At 37.5% G+C, this 16,437-nt stretch overlaps 1 protein-coding gene across 1 annotated transcript; it reads right to left on the bottom strand.

Moving 5' to 3' along the window:
* Window positions 1-317: 317 nt before the first annotated feature.
* capn2l (calpain 2, (m/II) large subunit, like) lies at window positions 318-16,437 on the bottom strand. Its single transcript, XM_052122417.1, has 21 exons — window positions 16,169-16,437; window positions 15,349-15,418; window positions 13,520-13,638; window positions 10,287-10,420; window positions 9,889-10,057; window positions 7,353-7,436; window positions 7,144-7,229; window positions 6,048-6,122; window positions 5,697-5,857; window positions 4,519-4,688; window positions 4,228-4,239; window positions 3,654-3,865; window positions 3,511-3,547; window positions 2,456-2,521; window positions 2,305-2,362; window positions 1,988-2,052; window positions 1,772-1,840; window positions 1,549-1,627; window positions 1,344-1,460; window positions 1,198-1,256; window positions 318-871 (listed from the first exon to the last, which is right to left on the bottom strand). Exons 1-21 carry the CDS (start codon window positions 16,403-16,405, stop codon window positions 848-850), a joined length of 2,103 nt encoding a protein of 700 aa, XP_051978377.1. The 5' UTR covers window positions 16,406-16,437; the 3' UTR covers window positions 318-847.

Genomic DNA, 16,437 nt, shown 5'->3' with positions numbered 1-16,437 from the left:
TATGAAAAATGTAATTTTTACATTGTTGCTAAATTTTAGTTATAGTTATTAAAGTTCTATCATATCAAATTGCTGATGTTTCTTGAAAGTTTCTCAAATATTCAACTCTTATATTATGAGAGCGTTCACAGTTCCAGAAAAGACACACCCATTGTGCAAAGATGTGTCTGTTTGTTCATGGCAGGCAGCAGGTACTCTAACCCCACTCCCATCCTAATCCTAACTAAATGGAGCCTACTAGGCAGAGTAGCCTGTCAGGAAACAATGGATGGCACCTTTTTCTCATCACAAAAAGGCACACTAACAGTGTTGTTAAAGTCACAGAATTAATTTATTTGTATTAATGATGACACTTTTTAAAAATAGAACCCACAAAACATGTTCGATTCAAACAAATATCTTTTTTTTTTTTGCTATTGGTCCGTTTATATCTTGTAAATACCCAGCCTTCAAAAAATGTGAACAATTCAGCAAGATCCTCTTCCACACACCAGCATAAACTCTACAAAGGTTTATATTTCCCCTCAGTTATTGTCTTCCTAAATTATCTGTAAAACTAAATAACCACATTACCTTAGATCACCTCTATTTCACAAACAGTTTATATAATTTATTTATTTGTACAGAAACCCCTAGTTCTATTAAGCATCTGGCGATGGTAATCAGTTTGTGATGCAAGTCTGAGTCCATTACACAATTCAATGTCCACGCAGACTGCTTCACTTTTTTTTTTTCTGGCCCTGAGTATTTCTACGAGATGACACTGGATTTCAGTGACAGCACACTTGAGTGAGTGCAGAAAATTATTCCACATTGCACCCTGTTGCTTAGAATCTGCCATTCATCTTTAGAGCATTGACACCTGCAGCCACTAGAGAAAGACAAAACACAGCTTTAATGGCAGTAGCCTGAACAGGTAAGAGCAGCAGCACAGGTGTTTGTGTGTGTGTGTGTGTGTGTACACTAACACAACCATCTTGTAGCCAACAGGAAAATAAGACACTATAACAGCTGGTCAAGTGGTTGAATTTATTTTTCAAAACATTTTGATAGCTAAAAAAATGACACCAAACAAAATGCATTTGTATGACTAAAGTTAACAAAAAATGTAATGTAATTGTCAGCCCTTCACTACCAAAAGTTAAACTCAAATCAAAACTTTAAATCTCTGGATCAAGCATTTACAGAGAAACATACCTCCATCATGTTCAGCTCCACCATGCCATTCTTTTCCTTGTCCAGCACTTTAAATGTTTCTGAACATGAAAATGTACAGCATCAGCAGACATACAGTACTTACACAGCAATCATTATTCAATTTTAGCTCACTCTCAAACACTTACTGAACATGCATTCAAGGCGCAACAGACAGCTCACAAAATTGTCAAAGTCGATGATTAGATTGCTGTTGCTGTAACGAGCCACCATGATCTGGTGTAGAGAGTTATTCAGAGAGAAGCCTAAAATAGACAAAGAAAATATAAAGACAAAGTTTCCAAACTTAGATCCCACAGAGTTGATTGAGAACTTTAAAACGCAAGCTCTGACCTGATTTGTCTATAGCCTCTCTCATTTCTGAAGAGCTCATTGTGCCTGATTTGTCCTTGTCATAGTTTCGGTAGATGTCCTGACAGGGCATGAACACAGCCAGACCATAACGTTATGACATTTTATAGAATCCAGTTGCAGAGTAAATTACCAGGTAGAGTCGGCATTGAAGCCATATTGTAAAGAGCGAGGGAAAATTATAATTAGATGTATGAAAATATACCAAGTAATTCTCAATTTTAGTCCAGAGAATTTTGAATTCCAACAGGCCAAGCTTTCCACTGCCGTCTTTCTGAGACATCAGTTAAGTGAATAATATTTATAGAATAGAATTAAATAACATATTGTTGTATTTGGGTCATTTCTAAATATGGTAGATTTCACACACTTGTTACACAGAAAATTTAAATGATGACATCACATATTGTGGAAAGGATACATCCAGTAAGTTCACCATGTTGCGGCAAGTTTCCAAACTAAATCCATCCGTTTCAATGTCCTTGCCTTTGAAAAGTATATTACATGAATTAGTATAATTATAACAAACAACTTACTATGTGGTTCAAAAGAGTCCAGATTGGAAAACTGGGAATCAAAATGGATCATCAGATAATTGTTATGCTGGTAATCGTATTGGGGACAAAAACTGAAAATACAAAATATAAATATTTTGGACTCCACAGTATATAATCTACAGTATGTACAAAATATTAAGCATGTTTAATTATGGTCCACAAAAATGTTAAAAGAGCTTACGTTTAGATACCACCTTGTTCAGGATATTTTGCAGCTCAAACACAGACATTTCACAGTCCTTGTGGAAGAAATATTTTTAGAAGTGGTCCATAAAATAAACATGGACATAATTCTAAATTGCACAGTTAGATCATTATCATGTGCTACTCACTGTCCCTGCAAGTTGTCCAAAGAGATTTTTAAAGCGGTTATCAATATCAGCCTCAGTGACTTCAACCTAAAAGTTAAAGTATTAGTTATAATAGAAATCAAAACAATGAACATGTTAGTACAGTCTAGTTAGACCAGGAACATACTCTGTGCAAGTTAAAATAAGAGAATGCTTGTTCAATGGATTGCAATAGCCACATCTCATGAAAATTATGTGACTGTGGCAACATTTATTCAAAATTACATTATGTTGTTCATTGCACATATGGTGGCAGTTCTGAGACGAAATGTCCACAGTGGTGCTAAAAGCGAGTAAAATGTTCTCCCACACAGATGAGGTTTTTAATGTTTATACTATATCAATATTTAATTCCACCCGAACTTAAACCTAAAACTTAAATCTAACCGATATTTCATAAAACGCAAATGTGAGATGAAAAATGCCATTGCTGAAGCAACCACGTCATTTTGCGACGCGCATGCTCTTTAGGACTCATGCCCCAGTCCTTTGCATAGCACGTGCTACGCTCTATCAGTTGAGCAAATTAATCACATTTAAGTAAGTGCTCATTAACAGACAGTCTACTGTTTTACTTGTGATTTGTTTGAAAGGGGAAAAAAAAGGAATTGTTGTTATGAAGCTTTAGTGTTTAGGAAACTGCAGCGATACATACAGTGAACCATGTCAAAATACTTTGGCAAACATGTAGGAATAGTAACATGATATGTTATGAGACCAGGTTGGATTGCAAGCGTGTGGTCCCATTTTACAGCACTATTATTGCTGTAAACTCAGTTCCCAAGGGAGCAATAGTTCCCCTCAAATATTTGTGTCATTAAACTAGTGCAGTAATTTAGGTAGCTACTGTAGCTAGAAAAATATTGATGGTTTAAGGGACTTTAACGAACTTGCTGAGCAAGATTCTCTTCAAAATGTTGCTCCAACATGACGGTAATGGTCCTGATAGAGAAAAAAGACTGAGGATGCGTTTAAATTTATGTACTTGCATAGAGTTTGCTTTAGACATTAGGCATGACACAGCACCCTGAATTTACCTCGGGAGCCTTTAACTCGACAGGGTCATCAAGCTCTCTAAAAAACACATAACAAATTTAGTTGGGAAGAAAAAACATTGTCAAAATCTTCAGTGTTACGTCAAATACTGCGGCCCACAATAATAATTTATCCAGGAACTCACTGGAACTCTGCCTGTTTCTCAGAGAAGACACGCACGCAAAAGTCCCCATCCTGATTAGGCTCGAAAGTGGAGGGCACAATGAGATACTCGCCAGGGGAGAGGCAGAAGCGAGAGCACACTTCACGCAGATTGATGAAGGTCTCGGAACGAGCCGCTGAACCATGCTGCACGAAGAAGTTACGATCCAGATGGAGATTCCTTTGACCAACAAACTACAACAGTTGATAGGACAGGATATTTCAATTAGATTTAAGGAAAACCCACAAAGGATGATCTTTGTCAGGGGTCGGCTACCATTGGCATGCAAGTGATACAAGAAAAAGAGATTATATTTAGTTATGAGCTATATGGAAGCTAAATGAACCACACAGAGCAGATAAACTGTCTTAGTGAACCACTGATCAAGATTCAAATGATTAAACTGTGATCAACAAAAACAGTTAAAAATCTACAGTATGCAATGGGTTTTAAAAGCTATAAGGAAGACCAAAACATTTGTGTATTTAATGCTATGTAGCAAAAACATGATGTTGTATGTCTCAGGATTTTGTGCATCATTATCAACAGCCCATACCTCCTGAGGCACCTGTGGACGACAACAAGAGAGAAGTTCAGGAATAATTTGAGACAATCAGAAAGAATAACTGGTTATTTGGTTCTGCTCTCCACCTCCATAATTTTACACTGCTTCTACACTGGAAGTGTGCAGCATATTGCGATGCACAAAAACTAGATAGCATCCATTATAATCAACACATTTTTCAGCTGATTGGTCTGTAAGTAATTGCGGCACAACATAGCATAACATTAGTCACTATTAGTGTTGACACCGTGTTAGGTTGGTCCGTCACAGCTCTATTCTCACCTCGTAGATGGCGAAACCAATGGTGTGCATGTCTTCTCCAGCCTTTCTCATTTTGCGGCGGTTCTTCTGGATCAGACCCACCACAAAACTGCAACCTGCTTCATTATCAGCAGGGTCGTCATCCTCTTCCTCCAACTTGATCAAAAACTGAGGGTTCATCCAAAATGAGCCTGTAGGGATATATGGGTAAAAACATACAGTTAAATTGAGATCTTTAAATAACATTTTGTGTTTCTTGTGTTTATGCTGAATCATTCGGTTGCAAGCTATGCTGGCAGTTTATGGAGTTGTTCAGTTTGTAGTCTTAAAACCTGAAGAGAATTAGCATTTTATGGTCATGGGTTGGAAATTGAGCTGTTCAGTTACAGTATGACATCAATTTGTAGGCCAACCGTAAAGGTTACTTTGCCATGGGTTTCCTTCAACATGATCACGTGGAGAATAAAATAAATTGCTTCCAAAAGTTCATTTACCCGGAAAAAACAATTGCATTCAGCTGAATTACTGACAAGTGCAATCCCCCATCAGACATTTTTGCATCAATTTATTTTTGGGTGTTGACCTTTCCCTCTAACGTTACTGATAGTATGGCACGAGCAGCCTCCGAGGTGTTCACAAAATCAATGGTGAGCGCGATTATGAGGCTGCATTTTTACTCTAAAATGACCACTTTACTCCACTGACAGTTAGGGTTGGAGGTTGTGTTAGGATGTAGAGTTAATAATGCATTCCTTCTGACTGTATTACTCCATTTACAACTAAAAATTGCTTTTGCCATCACTCTGTGGACATTTTAACATAGAAAATGGAGCTGACACGTGCCCATATGTTGCCCAACAACATGTCCAGCTTCGGCCACTGGGGGCAGTGGTCTGAATTTTTAGCAAGCACAGACGATTTCAGGAGCAAAACTTTCAACCTTCTGTCGCCAAATTGAAAATGAGATCAGCCTGTTCCCTCTGAAATCTCCAATGTTTTTTAGAATGGAGGTTTTAGAGTAAACTGTGATCTGTGCTTAAAATCACTTCAAGGGACTCCAGTGTTCTACTACATGAATTACACAGAGTAATACATCAAAAGTGAATTTTGGATCTGTTGTGTGCTTTAAAACTATAAGTTCCTACATTAGAACATTAAGACTGATCAGAGTTAATCAGGTGGACTATGCAGTTAATTACCTGGGTAGTTCCTGCAGCCTCCGGCAGTAGATCCCCTCCGCCAGTTGCCATCAAACTTGGACAGCGCCCACTTATTAAAGCTGTCATCTGACAGAGCGTCTGGGGTCAGGTTACAGATCTCCACCCGTGAGTAATGGCGCAGGAAATCAGAGAAAGACATCCTGAGATACAGAACAATATCTTTACACTGGACAAGATAAAATAATTACAGATTTTGGGGTGCTTGGATTAGAAGAGTAGACATGAAATATGTCAAATGTGCTGATAAATGTTTATTTATTTTTGTATTTGATTAATTTGACCCACAAATGAAATGGCAATATGGTCTTTATGTTTAGAAATGCAGATTACCAGAACTCTCCGTCCTCTGCTTTGGAGTTCAGTCTCTCTCTGTCACTATCGCTGATCTGACGCCATTCTTTCTCCCTATAAACCAATCGCATTGAAATTATGATTCAGCTGTGAATTTCCTGGTCATTCTTTAACAAACATTTTAAAATTCGCTTACAGGGGACATTTTAGGAAAACAAGATTTCCTTGCTCTTTTCAAACAAGTGTTTGATCTTCTATGTAGACATAATCTTACATGTTCCTCTCCATCTCACCCAGCCCATTTGCCATTATTCAGACATCATTACAGCATTGATGTCACAAACATGGCAACATTAAAGTAATAGTTGAAAATTGTGACATGAAAATTCTGTCAATATTTATGTACACTAATGTCTCTAAATTTTTCTCCCATATAATGAGAGTAAATATGAACTTTCAAGCTCCAAAAATAACTGTAAATAAACTCTATAAAACCACAGTAGAAGTAGCTGTTATGACTTGCACTATATTACAAGTCTTCTAAAGCCATATGATCACTTTGAGTGATGAACATATTGAAATTTATGTTGAAATTAATTAATCAATTCCTGTATGCAGCAGGCAGCACCCAAATCAAATATGGCGACTTCTTCAATAAAGTCAAACCTCATTGTATTGAAACGTGAAGGATGAACATTCTGCTAAAAATGTCCATTGTATTACACTGAAGACAGAAAGTCATAAATGTTTAAAATGACATGAGGGTGAGTAAATGGGTGAACTATTGGGTGAACTATTCCTTTAAGGTGAGGTGATTTTGTTGTGAAACCAGGAAGAAGTTTCTTCCGTTAAACTGCCTGACAAGGAGGAGGGGAGAAATAGAAACTGTCCTTCCCACACCTGAAGTCATAAGGGTTCAAACAAAGTTCCCATAGCAACTCACGGCTCTCTCCCAGACAACATGGGTGTGGTTAAGTTCTGCAACACTACCAGAGTATCCGCTTAAAATAGGTTGTTTGTAAATCACAGGATTAAGCAGGTTTTGAAACAATATGTCAGAGATCTTTAAGTGTTTTCATTTGTAGACATCTAACATTGAAGACTGTATACAGTATCACCATACAGTGTTACCCACCCATCACTCCAGGGGCCAGTCCATTCTACCTGACCCCAGGGGTTTCTGATCCGAATTAGCTTGGTTAGTTCACCTCTGTACTCCACCTATGCAGACAGCATGAAAACATGTACAGTACTGAGCAAAAAATATATCATACTTCACATTCCATAAGCAATTAAATCCTACTGCAATTTTAAAGAATATTAGTCGACAAAGTCACTACTGACCTCTTCAGCTCCTGTAACTGAGTAGGCGTGTCCTTTTACCAGCTTCTGACTAGTAACCGCCTCTGAGTCAGAGGAACTTGTGATCTACAGCAAACCAAAGCAAACAAACTATGACTACATGACTATCAATTACAGGTTTCTGACAATTTCAAAACAGAATCAGTTACACATGACTACTAATTACAAGTTCCTATATAGCTGGACAACAGAAAGAGTACTTATGTTGGGAAGAGTACTCCAAAAATAAAAAGGAGTAAAAGTACACTTCCCAAAAAATATACTGCGAGTAGAGTATGATCGCACAGTTAATAGACATGTTCCGGTACCCTGAAGTCTACCCCATTCTACAGAGTGACTGACAAGCAGCATCTTCCATTAGAGATTTTAGTATAAATTTAAATGTTTATTTTTTCCACAAGCACTACTGTGGGTTGTGTGAGCAGCCTCAGAGACTCAGGTTCTGGTCCCATGGAAACCAGGAAGGGGTCTTGTTTACATATTCAATAATGAGCCTGATTCTGAGGTTGCATTTTCCATCTAAGATTAAATTTTTACTCCACTAATGGTTAGGTTTAGGGTTGGGGTAAGGGAGTAGAGTTAATAAAATATGCATTCCTATTGACTGTATTACATCATGTACTACAAAAATTCATATAAGGTGCCACTCTGTGGACATTTCACCCAAAAACTATAACTCACACATGCACAGACGTTCTACAACACATCCAGCTTCGACCACTGGGAGCATTGATCTGAATTTCTGTAAGAACAGACCGATATCAGCTGAAGAACTTTCGATCTACTGTCAACAAATTTACAGTGATATGAGTATAGCTACTTCTGCTAAAAACGAATTAAGAAAGAATAAAAAGTAACTTGTTTGAAAGAACCGAGAGTAGTGAGCAAATAAAATCAGGACCGGAAGGTAGCGATAGTGAGCACAGTTGGAGAGAATGTAGCAAAGTATTTACAGCACTTAAAACATTTACATTTATGCATTTGGCAGACGCTTTTATCCATTTCGACTTACAGTGCACTTATTACAGGGACAATCCCCCTGGAGCAACCTAGAGTTAAGTGCCTTGCTCAAGGACACAATGATGGTGGCTGTGGGGATCGAACCAGCGACCTTCTGATTAACAGTTATGTGCTTTAGCACACTACGCCACCACCACTCATATATATACTCAAGTATACACTTTTTTTTTTTTAAACTACTTCATAATGAACTATTTCTGAGAGATAAAACATCTGTGAACACAACACTTTGCAAAAATTTGTTAAATGCTTTAACATTACCCTACAATCTATGAATATGTACGTTATTTGAGATATAAGTGTGGCTAACTTGCTAAAGGTAGCGGCATCACTTCTGTCAGTTGAAAAATGGTGAATGCTTCAGTGTCGTAACAAAACATTAGTGTATAATTTGAGTTGATACTACACTGTGAAAGGGCAGAGGGCGGGGCCGGCTACACACCCGGCCCCTAATCAGGTTAATTAAACCTCAGAGAGGGATAAAGGCCAACAAGACTGCAGTGGGACAGAGAGAGAGAGAGTTTTACAGGCTGCTGTCTGACACTTTTGTATGTTTGCCTTTTCGTTTCAGTTCTTCATTAAAATATAATTTATACTGTCAATCCGGTTCTTGCCTCCTCCATTTCATTAATCCCTTGCCGCCAGGAGCCCCTCATTAAACGGCAGGGAGGGGCTCCTAGCCTCCTGAACGTGGCGGGGTAGGAAGACTGCCTCCGATCCGTCCGGGGAGGCGTGGCTGTCGTCCGTTGGAGGTTGGAGGAGTGGCCTAGGACCAAGCTACGCTGTATCGGATAACTGGCAAGTAAGTGTTTTTTTTTTCAACCTCTCCTCTCTCTCTCCCACTGCCGCAACGTGTTGGCCTTTCCCTCTCTGTTTTAAAATGTTTTTGTTAATTTGGCACAATTAGGTGGCACATTTTTTTTGTTTCCCTCCCCTTGTCCCCTCCCTCAATCAGGTAGACAGGATGACCTGCCGGCAGATGGGGCGGAAAGCACGCCCCTCCCCGGCCTGAGAGAATGAGGGAGGAATGTGACAGCTACACACCTGGCCCCTAAAGCCTCAGAGGAGACTGCCGTGGGACAGAGAGAGAGAGAGAGAGAGAGAGAGAGAGAGAGAGATTTACTGGGCAACTGTCCGACACCTTTGTGTGTTCTTCATTAAAATATTATTTATATTGTCAAGTCGGTTCTTGCCTTCTCCTTTCCATTAATCCCTTTGCATACACTTTTTAAATTCATAAACTAGACAGCCGAGTGTATACTGTAGTGCATAGTGCATCATTTGGGACACAGCTGAAGGATTTATGAAATCCTCTGAAGTTAGGTTAAACAATTATTTAAGCAATATTTTAGTGGTGCTCAGGTAAACATTGCTACAGCTGGGACTCGGATGCCCAAATAGTGTGCAGTTACACACTGCTAGTTAATTTGGTAACATCTTTCTCTAATTAACTGAGGTGAAAATGCATAAATTCACAAATAAACATGAAGTTTCTCACATCTATTGAGCAACCAAGCAGCGAGCCTCTGCTCAAAGCCTTCTGGATGATTTTGAAGAGGTTTGGATTTGCTTTCGCTAGTTCATGGACTTCAGCGATGCCTCCAGTGAAATCTTCAAAACCCTCTGTAGTGCTGCCACCAGAGAGAGCTTCATAGCAGCCGTTCAGCCTGAATACAAGGAAGCCGATCATTATCATTATTACAAAGTATGGCTATATATTATATATATTATTATTTGTATTTATTTTTTAATGCAATATATATATATATATATATATATATATATATATATATATATATATATATATATATATATACATACATATGTTTCTTTCAAACCCATGACCTTGGTGTTGCTAGTGCCATGCTCTACCAGAAAACTTTATGAAACACTCACTTTGCATAGGCCTTTTCCAACAGAGCGCTCCAAAACTCTGAGCCCTCTGCGGAGTGAACAAACAGCAGCTCTTCTTTCCTTGTAGGCAAACGGTCATCAATGACAACATCCACCCAATCACCAAACTGCCAGAACTGAAAGAAAAATGGACAAGCGTACACATTCAATGAAAGTTTGTAAAAGGGTGATTCTCAGAAAACATGTCAAGAAAATGTCCTGGTCATATTGAACCCAAAATCATTACAAAAAACTAAATTACATTATGCATCAGGAAATGCATAATGATCCTTAAGGAAACTTAAAAAGTGTGGATGTAAGATTCAGAAACCCTTGTTATTAATGTGGCCATTTAGTGAATTGCAGCCAGCTCCCTGTTGCTCTCGCACACACTCCATAGGGACACGAGCGAACGAGCATCGACCAAAACAATGACGTAACGTACAAAGAGGCTGAACGTGATTCACCGACATCATGCTGACAGATGAGGTAATTCAAATTACACAGTTATGATTGTTTTTCTACAAACTTTGAGACTAAACACATACAAATAGAGAATTATGTTGGCATTTGTGGAGTTGCATTAGCATGGTTTAGGTCATAATTAGCAGACCGCTACCACTTTGTCTATGTAAATGAGGAATTTTTCAAACCAAACAAAAGTTAAATATGGAGTGCCACAGGGATCAGTTTTAGGGCCTCTGCTTTTCTCCATGTATATGCTTCCCCTGGGAGATATTATCAGGAATCGTGGAATAAGTTTCCACTGCTATGCCGACGATACACAACTTTATATTTCTTCAAAACCTGATGAGATTTCACAATTCTACAAATTAGCAGAGTGTATCAATGAAATAAAAGATTGGAAGGCCAGAAATTTTCTTCTACTCAATTCTGACAAAACTAAATCTCTAAAAATAAGCCACTAAAATATAATTAGACTCTCGATGGATGTACTGTTACATCATCTTTAACAGCGAAGAACTTAGGTGTTATATTTGATACCAATCCGTCCTTTGAAAATCAAATTTCCAATATTTTTAGAACAGCATTCTTCCACCTAAGAAATATTGCTAAATTACGGCACATGCTCTCTGTTGCTGATGCTGAAAAACTAATTCATGCGTTCATGACCTCAAGACTAGATTATTGTAATGCATATAATGAGGATGTCCAGCAAGATCAATAAATAAACTTCAATTGGTTCAAAATGCAGCTGTCAGAGTGCTGATGAGAACCAAGAAATATGATCATATTAGCCCCATTTTATCATCATTACATTGGCTACCTGTTAAATTCCGTATTATTTAAAAATTCTGTTAACTACATACAAATATTTGAATGGTCTCCACAGTACTCAAGTGACTTTCTTCCATGCTGTATTCCATCACGTTCATTACGATCGCAAAATTCTGACCTGTTAATAGTTCCTAGCATGTCAAAATCTACAAAAGGAGGTAGATCCTTTTCATATCTGGCTCCTAAACTATGGAATAGTCTCCCTAACAGTGTTCGGGATGCAGACACACTCCCACAGTTTAAGTCTAGACTAAAGATTAATCTATTTAGCCAGGCATACACTTAATTTATCCTCCAACCCACAAGTAGGCTGCTTTAGTTTAGTCTACCAGAAACAGAAACATTGATCATGATTTATTACTATATATCCTGAAGTCACCAGAACCGGCTAGATCCAGCACCATTCCTGCTTCATGTTGGACTCCACTGCTACGTGTCGCTGAATGATAATGACTAACTGCAGCCGGTGCCAGCCAAACATCACTTCATTCTATTATGGAAGGATGAACTTCAGAGGATGAACTGATGCCAACTCCAGCCATAAGACATGGGATACTTCATATGCCATTGTCTGAACCTTGAATTTAGGATGAACCTCACTGAAATTACCGGCCAGGTTGAACTGCGATGCACCTCACTGATCTCTGCCTGCATCACCTCTGTCTATTGATGGACTACACTCTTGAAATGGAATACAGAGACTAACAATTGCCATCAAAAGACTTCATCAGACAATTAACAAAGACAACTGCATCTATGTGAACTTCTGCAGTTAATCCAGGATGGACTTCAAAGACATTAGTCATTAATCTTACAGTTCATACAAAATCTTTGTTTAAACACTGACCCTTAACACTTACTTAGTTTAATAATTTTAAACCATGACTTTAACTATACATAAGTAATATTGACATTATATTCATGATATTAGTCAGAGGGGAACTGGCCCCCACGGTGAGTCTGTTTTCTCCCAAGGTTATTTTTCTCCATTAATCAACATCTTATGAAGGTTTATGTTCCTTGCCACAGTCGCCTTCGGCTTACTCACTGGGGTTATAAATACAATTATTATTTAATTACCTATTTTTAAACATGAATAACATTCGTATTTTATCTAATAACACAATTGACTTGACATACAGCTACATACTACCGAACTATCCCAGACAGTTTACTGTTGCACTGCAATGTTGCACTATTGTATGTTTTGAATGTCATTAGTTGTACTACGATCAATAAACCAGTGCATTTGCTTAAATTTATCCTTTATAGCTGACTTTTAGTATAAAGAGAAAATCGTTGAAGTTATTTTTGAAAGTTACGAAGCAAGGTAGCTTGCAATTCATCAGGATATAAGGATTTCTTTTTTTTTTTTTAAGTGAAAATGAAATTCAGTACCAAAGGAGTACTACTATGATGTATAAATACTTAACAATTTAAATATAATCTTTTTTTCACATTGCAGTAAATTGAGAATACCACAATGACCATCTTTTTGTGTATTATGTAATGAGAATAGGGTGATATAATATAATGTACACAACTCATACAAAAAAGTCACAATCTTAATCGCCCTGAAAATAAGGCTTAATTTTCTATATGCAAAACATAATTGTGACGAGGAGAAGGGCGTGGCCGGGCCATGAGGGTGCACGACCGGTGCTGAGTCACCTAATCAGTGGGAGAGAGAGATAAATGGGAGCCAGCGATGCCAGTTCAAGAGAGAGAGTCACATGCGGCCGTTTTTGTTGTTGAGTAAAATAGGACATGACATGAGACTCACCCCAAAAGTATTTTACGGTGTAAAACATGTACTGACATGTAAATACATCACCATCTCTTTTTTTCTGTATGTACAGTCACACATTTTTTATGTACGATAGGGACAGATTGTAATATTGTTATAATGGTCTTGATATGAACAATGAGATATTCACCTGAAAATGAAATATTCCAGCATAGTCACTGTCAAAGGTCTGACCAGATGGGACTACACGGGCAAACACATCCTGGTTCAGGGTTAGAGAAGCGATAGCAGCTAGAAGCCAACAGTCACCTGTCAAACCAGTTAGAAGACATAATACTGTGTTGACTGTTCCACTTATCTTCCTATTCCTATCAAACACATTTGACATTCAAAAAGCGTCCAGATACCTTTTGTCTTAATTTTGAACACCATATCAACTGTTTTTTATTGATTTATTTTTCATTATAAACCTATCCAACATTTTTTTTTTAAATGTTTTGCTTGAAAAATGTCTTTTGGGGGCCAGTGCAAACAAACTTCAACAATGAATTGCAACACTATCATATTTCATGGAACTGATAAAACATACATTTTTATCAACCTAACCTTGAACTTATTGTCATGTAACGAGACACCAGCTGTCCTATTACCCTGTTCCCACACACTTTTTGGCTTTTTTGCATCACTTACATTTCCTCCCAATCTTCCTTTCTAGTGCACAAAGTTTGCCAGTTAGTGCCATTAACTGAGTGCTTGATTCTGATGAGAGCTCATAGCACACAAACATTTTCTGCTTGGAGAATTATATTTGCAACGGTGACACATGGAACATTTAGTCACCTGACACATTAAAGGCTTATAGCTTAAGAGACAAAAAAAAAAAAAAGAGTGCACAAAAGTTGAGTTAAATGGAGAAAAGAAAGTTTAACAGGATCAACAGGATTTGTTTGGGAGTTGCAGCACAGACAACAAGGTTTGGCTGTTCCGTTTGACAATGCTAGTACTGAAGCAACTACTAATTTTAGGTTAGTCATTTTGATTTCAGAATAATATATTATTATTATTATTATTATTATTATTATTAAGTGCACTTTTTTTCATTTAAAGTGCACTTTTTTTCCTTCAATCTCATGTGTTGTGAAAAGTCTCATGTAATCTGAATTATATTTATATCTCATTCAGCAATATTAAAATAATGATCATCGATTGTTAAATTTGGAAATCATGCATCAAAATCAAAACATATTTAAACCTCTATTAAAAACATATGCAATGATTATATTACCAATTACAAGTTTGGACACACCTAATCATATTTATTATCACGATTTTCCATTTTTGACCATAAAAGCAAAGTCCTGTATGAGTGTATGAAAATTATGTGGTGACCAAAAATGTTAAACAAATAAAATGTATTATGTATTTTATATTTAATTGCAGTCTAATATTTTTAAAGAGCTCATCGCTTGACAAGAGTAATTTTTTTATGTTGATGTACCTCCTAAATTGAAACAGGAAATACCGCAAGGCCCGTCCCTTTGTTAACCCCCCAACCATGAACCATTTTTACTGATTTGTTTATGTGCTACATTTGCATCTTGCTTGTTGGTTACAGGTGGTATTAGGGGGAGGAGCATCTGATTGGAAAAACCTGTGTAGTGCAAGTTGAGTCAGCAACATTTTTGTTTGCAAGAGAAAAATGTAAAATTTTAGACACATATCTATAATAATTTAAATTTAAATACACACACAGGGATTGTTCAAACAGGGCGTTTCCTCCCCTGTCCCTTCACTAATCTGCTGATTGTTAATGTCCTCCATCAGCCATTCAAAGGATATACTTAAACCAGAAAATCAGCTTTTGTGTCTCAGGTTTCATTGTCATTTCAATGGCTGAATAACTACGGGGAGATGTACATTCAAGACGAGAGGATTCTATGCACCTTTGTTGTCATCATTTATACTTGTCTGACCACTCAACAATGGATCAATACAAAAATACAGACTGTATGCACTTACCCAGAGCACCCTGGCAGATGTCGGTTCTGCTCGCTCCTCCACTAATGAATGTTGGGTTGGACGTCAGTTGCTAGATTACAAAACATGCATTCCAAAAACATGAATCACAGGTTAATTGTCAAAAGATGTGTTTGTTATAGAATTCACAGATTCAAAGTAATCAGTATTTTGTTCAAGTTTTATGAAGAAACCCTAGGAAAACTTCTTGACATTCTTAACTCCTTAGCTGTACCTTTTAAGAAACATTAAAAAATTTATTATTTATGTACAAAACAACTATTGGTGTTTACACCACATACAATTTTTAAAGTCATAAAATCTTTCATGAAAGCATGCATTCTGGGGGAGTATGATCTCATTGCTTCCTGGTTTGTCTGGCTCTGAAGTGCAGTTTGCTGAAATTCAGACTAACATGTGAAGGCAGAAGAAAAAGCTTGGAAAAAAAAGATTTGTTTATCAGAAAAATGTAAATGAAAAATGACATATTGAATAGACATTGCGTGACATTTTACTGTCAAATATTGTAAAAGAAAATTATGTATTTAATAAGTACAAAAAGTATATGTAAATATTCAGTCATCAAAATGCTTTTCCATAATGCCATTGTCACTGTGTTTATAGAAAATGTGTCAACAGTTTTTCTTTTTTTTTTTTTTTTACTGTAATTTATTTTTATTTATTTAAGTGCAGGATTTTCAAACCTTAAACACATGATAGAGCAGCTTTTTGACAAATGTGATGATGCTCTTTAGAAAACACACATGCATCTAAATGCTCTTTAGAAAACACACATGCATCTGTTCTTCTTAAATACACTCACCGTTGGTCTCAGCCATTCAACACCGCGCACTTTAGAGGAGTTCGGTCCCAGTTCCTTGAACCCGAGCGCGGTTGTATTGGCTTCAAAAGTGTCATCCTGGAACAAGCGTCCGCACTCCAGACACTCGCGCTTGAGCGCTTCATAATCCTGATTGAGGAATTTGATCGCTTGCGCGTTGGTACCGATGCCCGCTGCCCGCGCCCGGTTCTGCTGGAGTTTAGCCGCTATTCCTGACATCTCGACGCGTCTGTGATAAATGGCGGCACACC

Source organism: Xyrauchen texanus, chromosome 48 (genome assembly GCF_025860055.1).
Source record: "Xyrauchen texanus isolate HMW12.3.18 chromosome 48, RBS_HiC_50CHRs, whole genome shotgun sequence".
NCBI classification, from domain to species: Eukaryota; Metazoa; Chordata; class Actinopteri; order Cypriniformes; family Catostomidae; genus Xyrauchen; species Xyrauchen texanus.
This window is presented reverse-complemented; position numbering and strand designations above follow the sequence as displayed.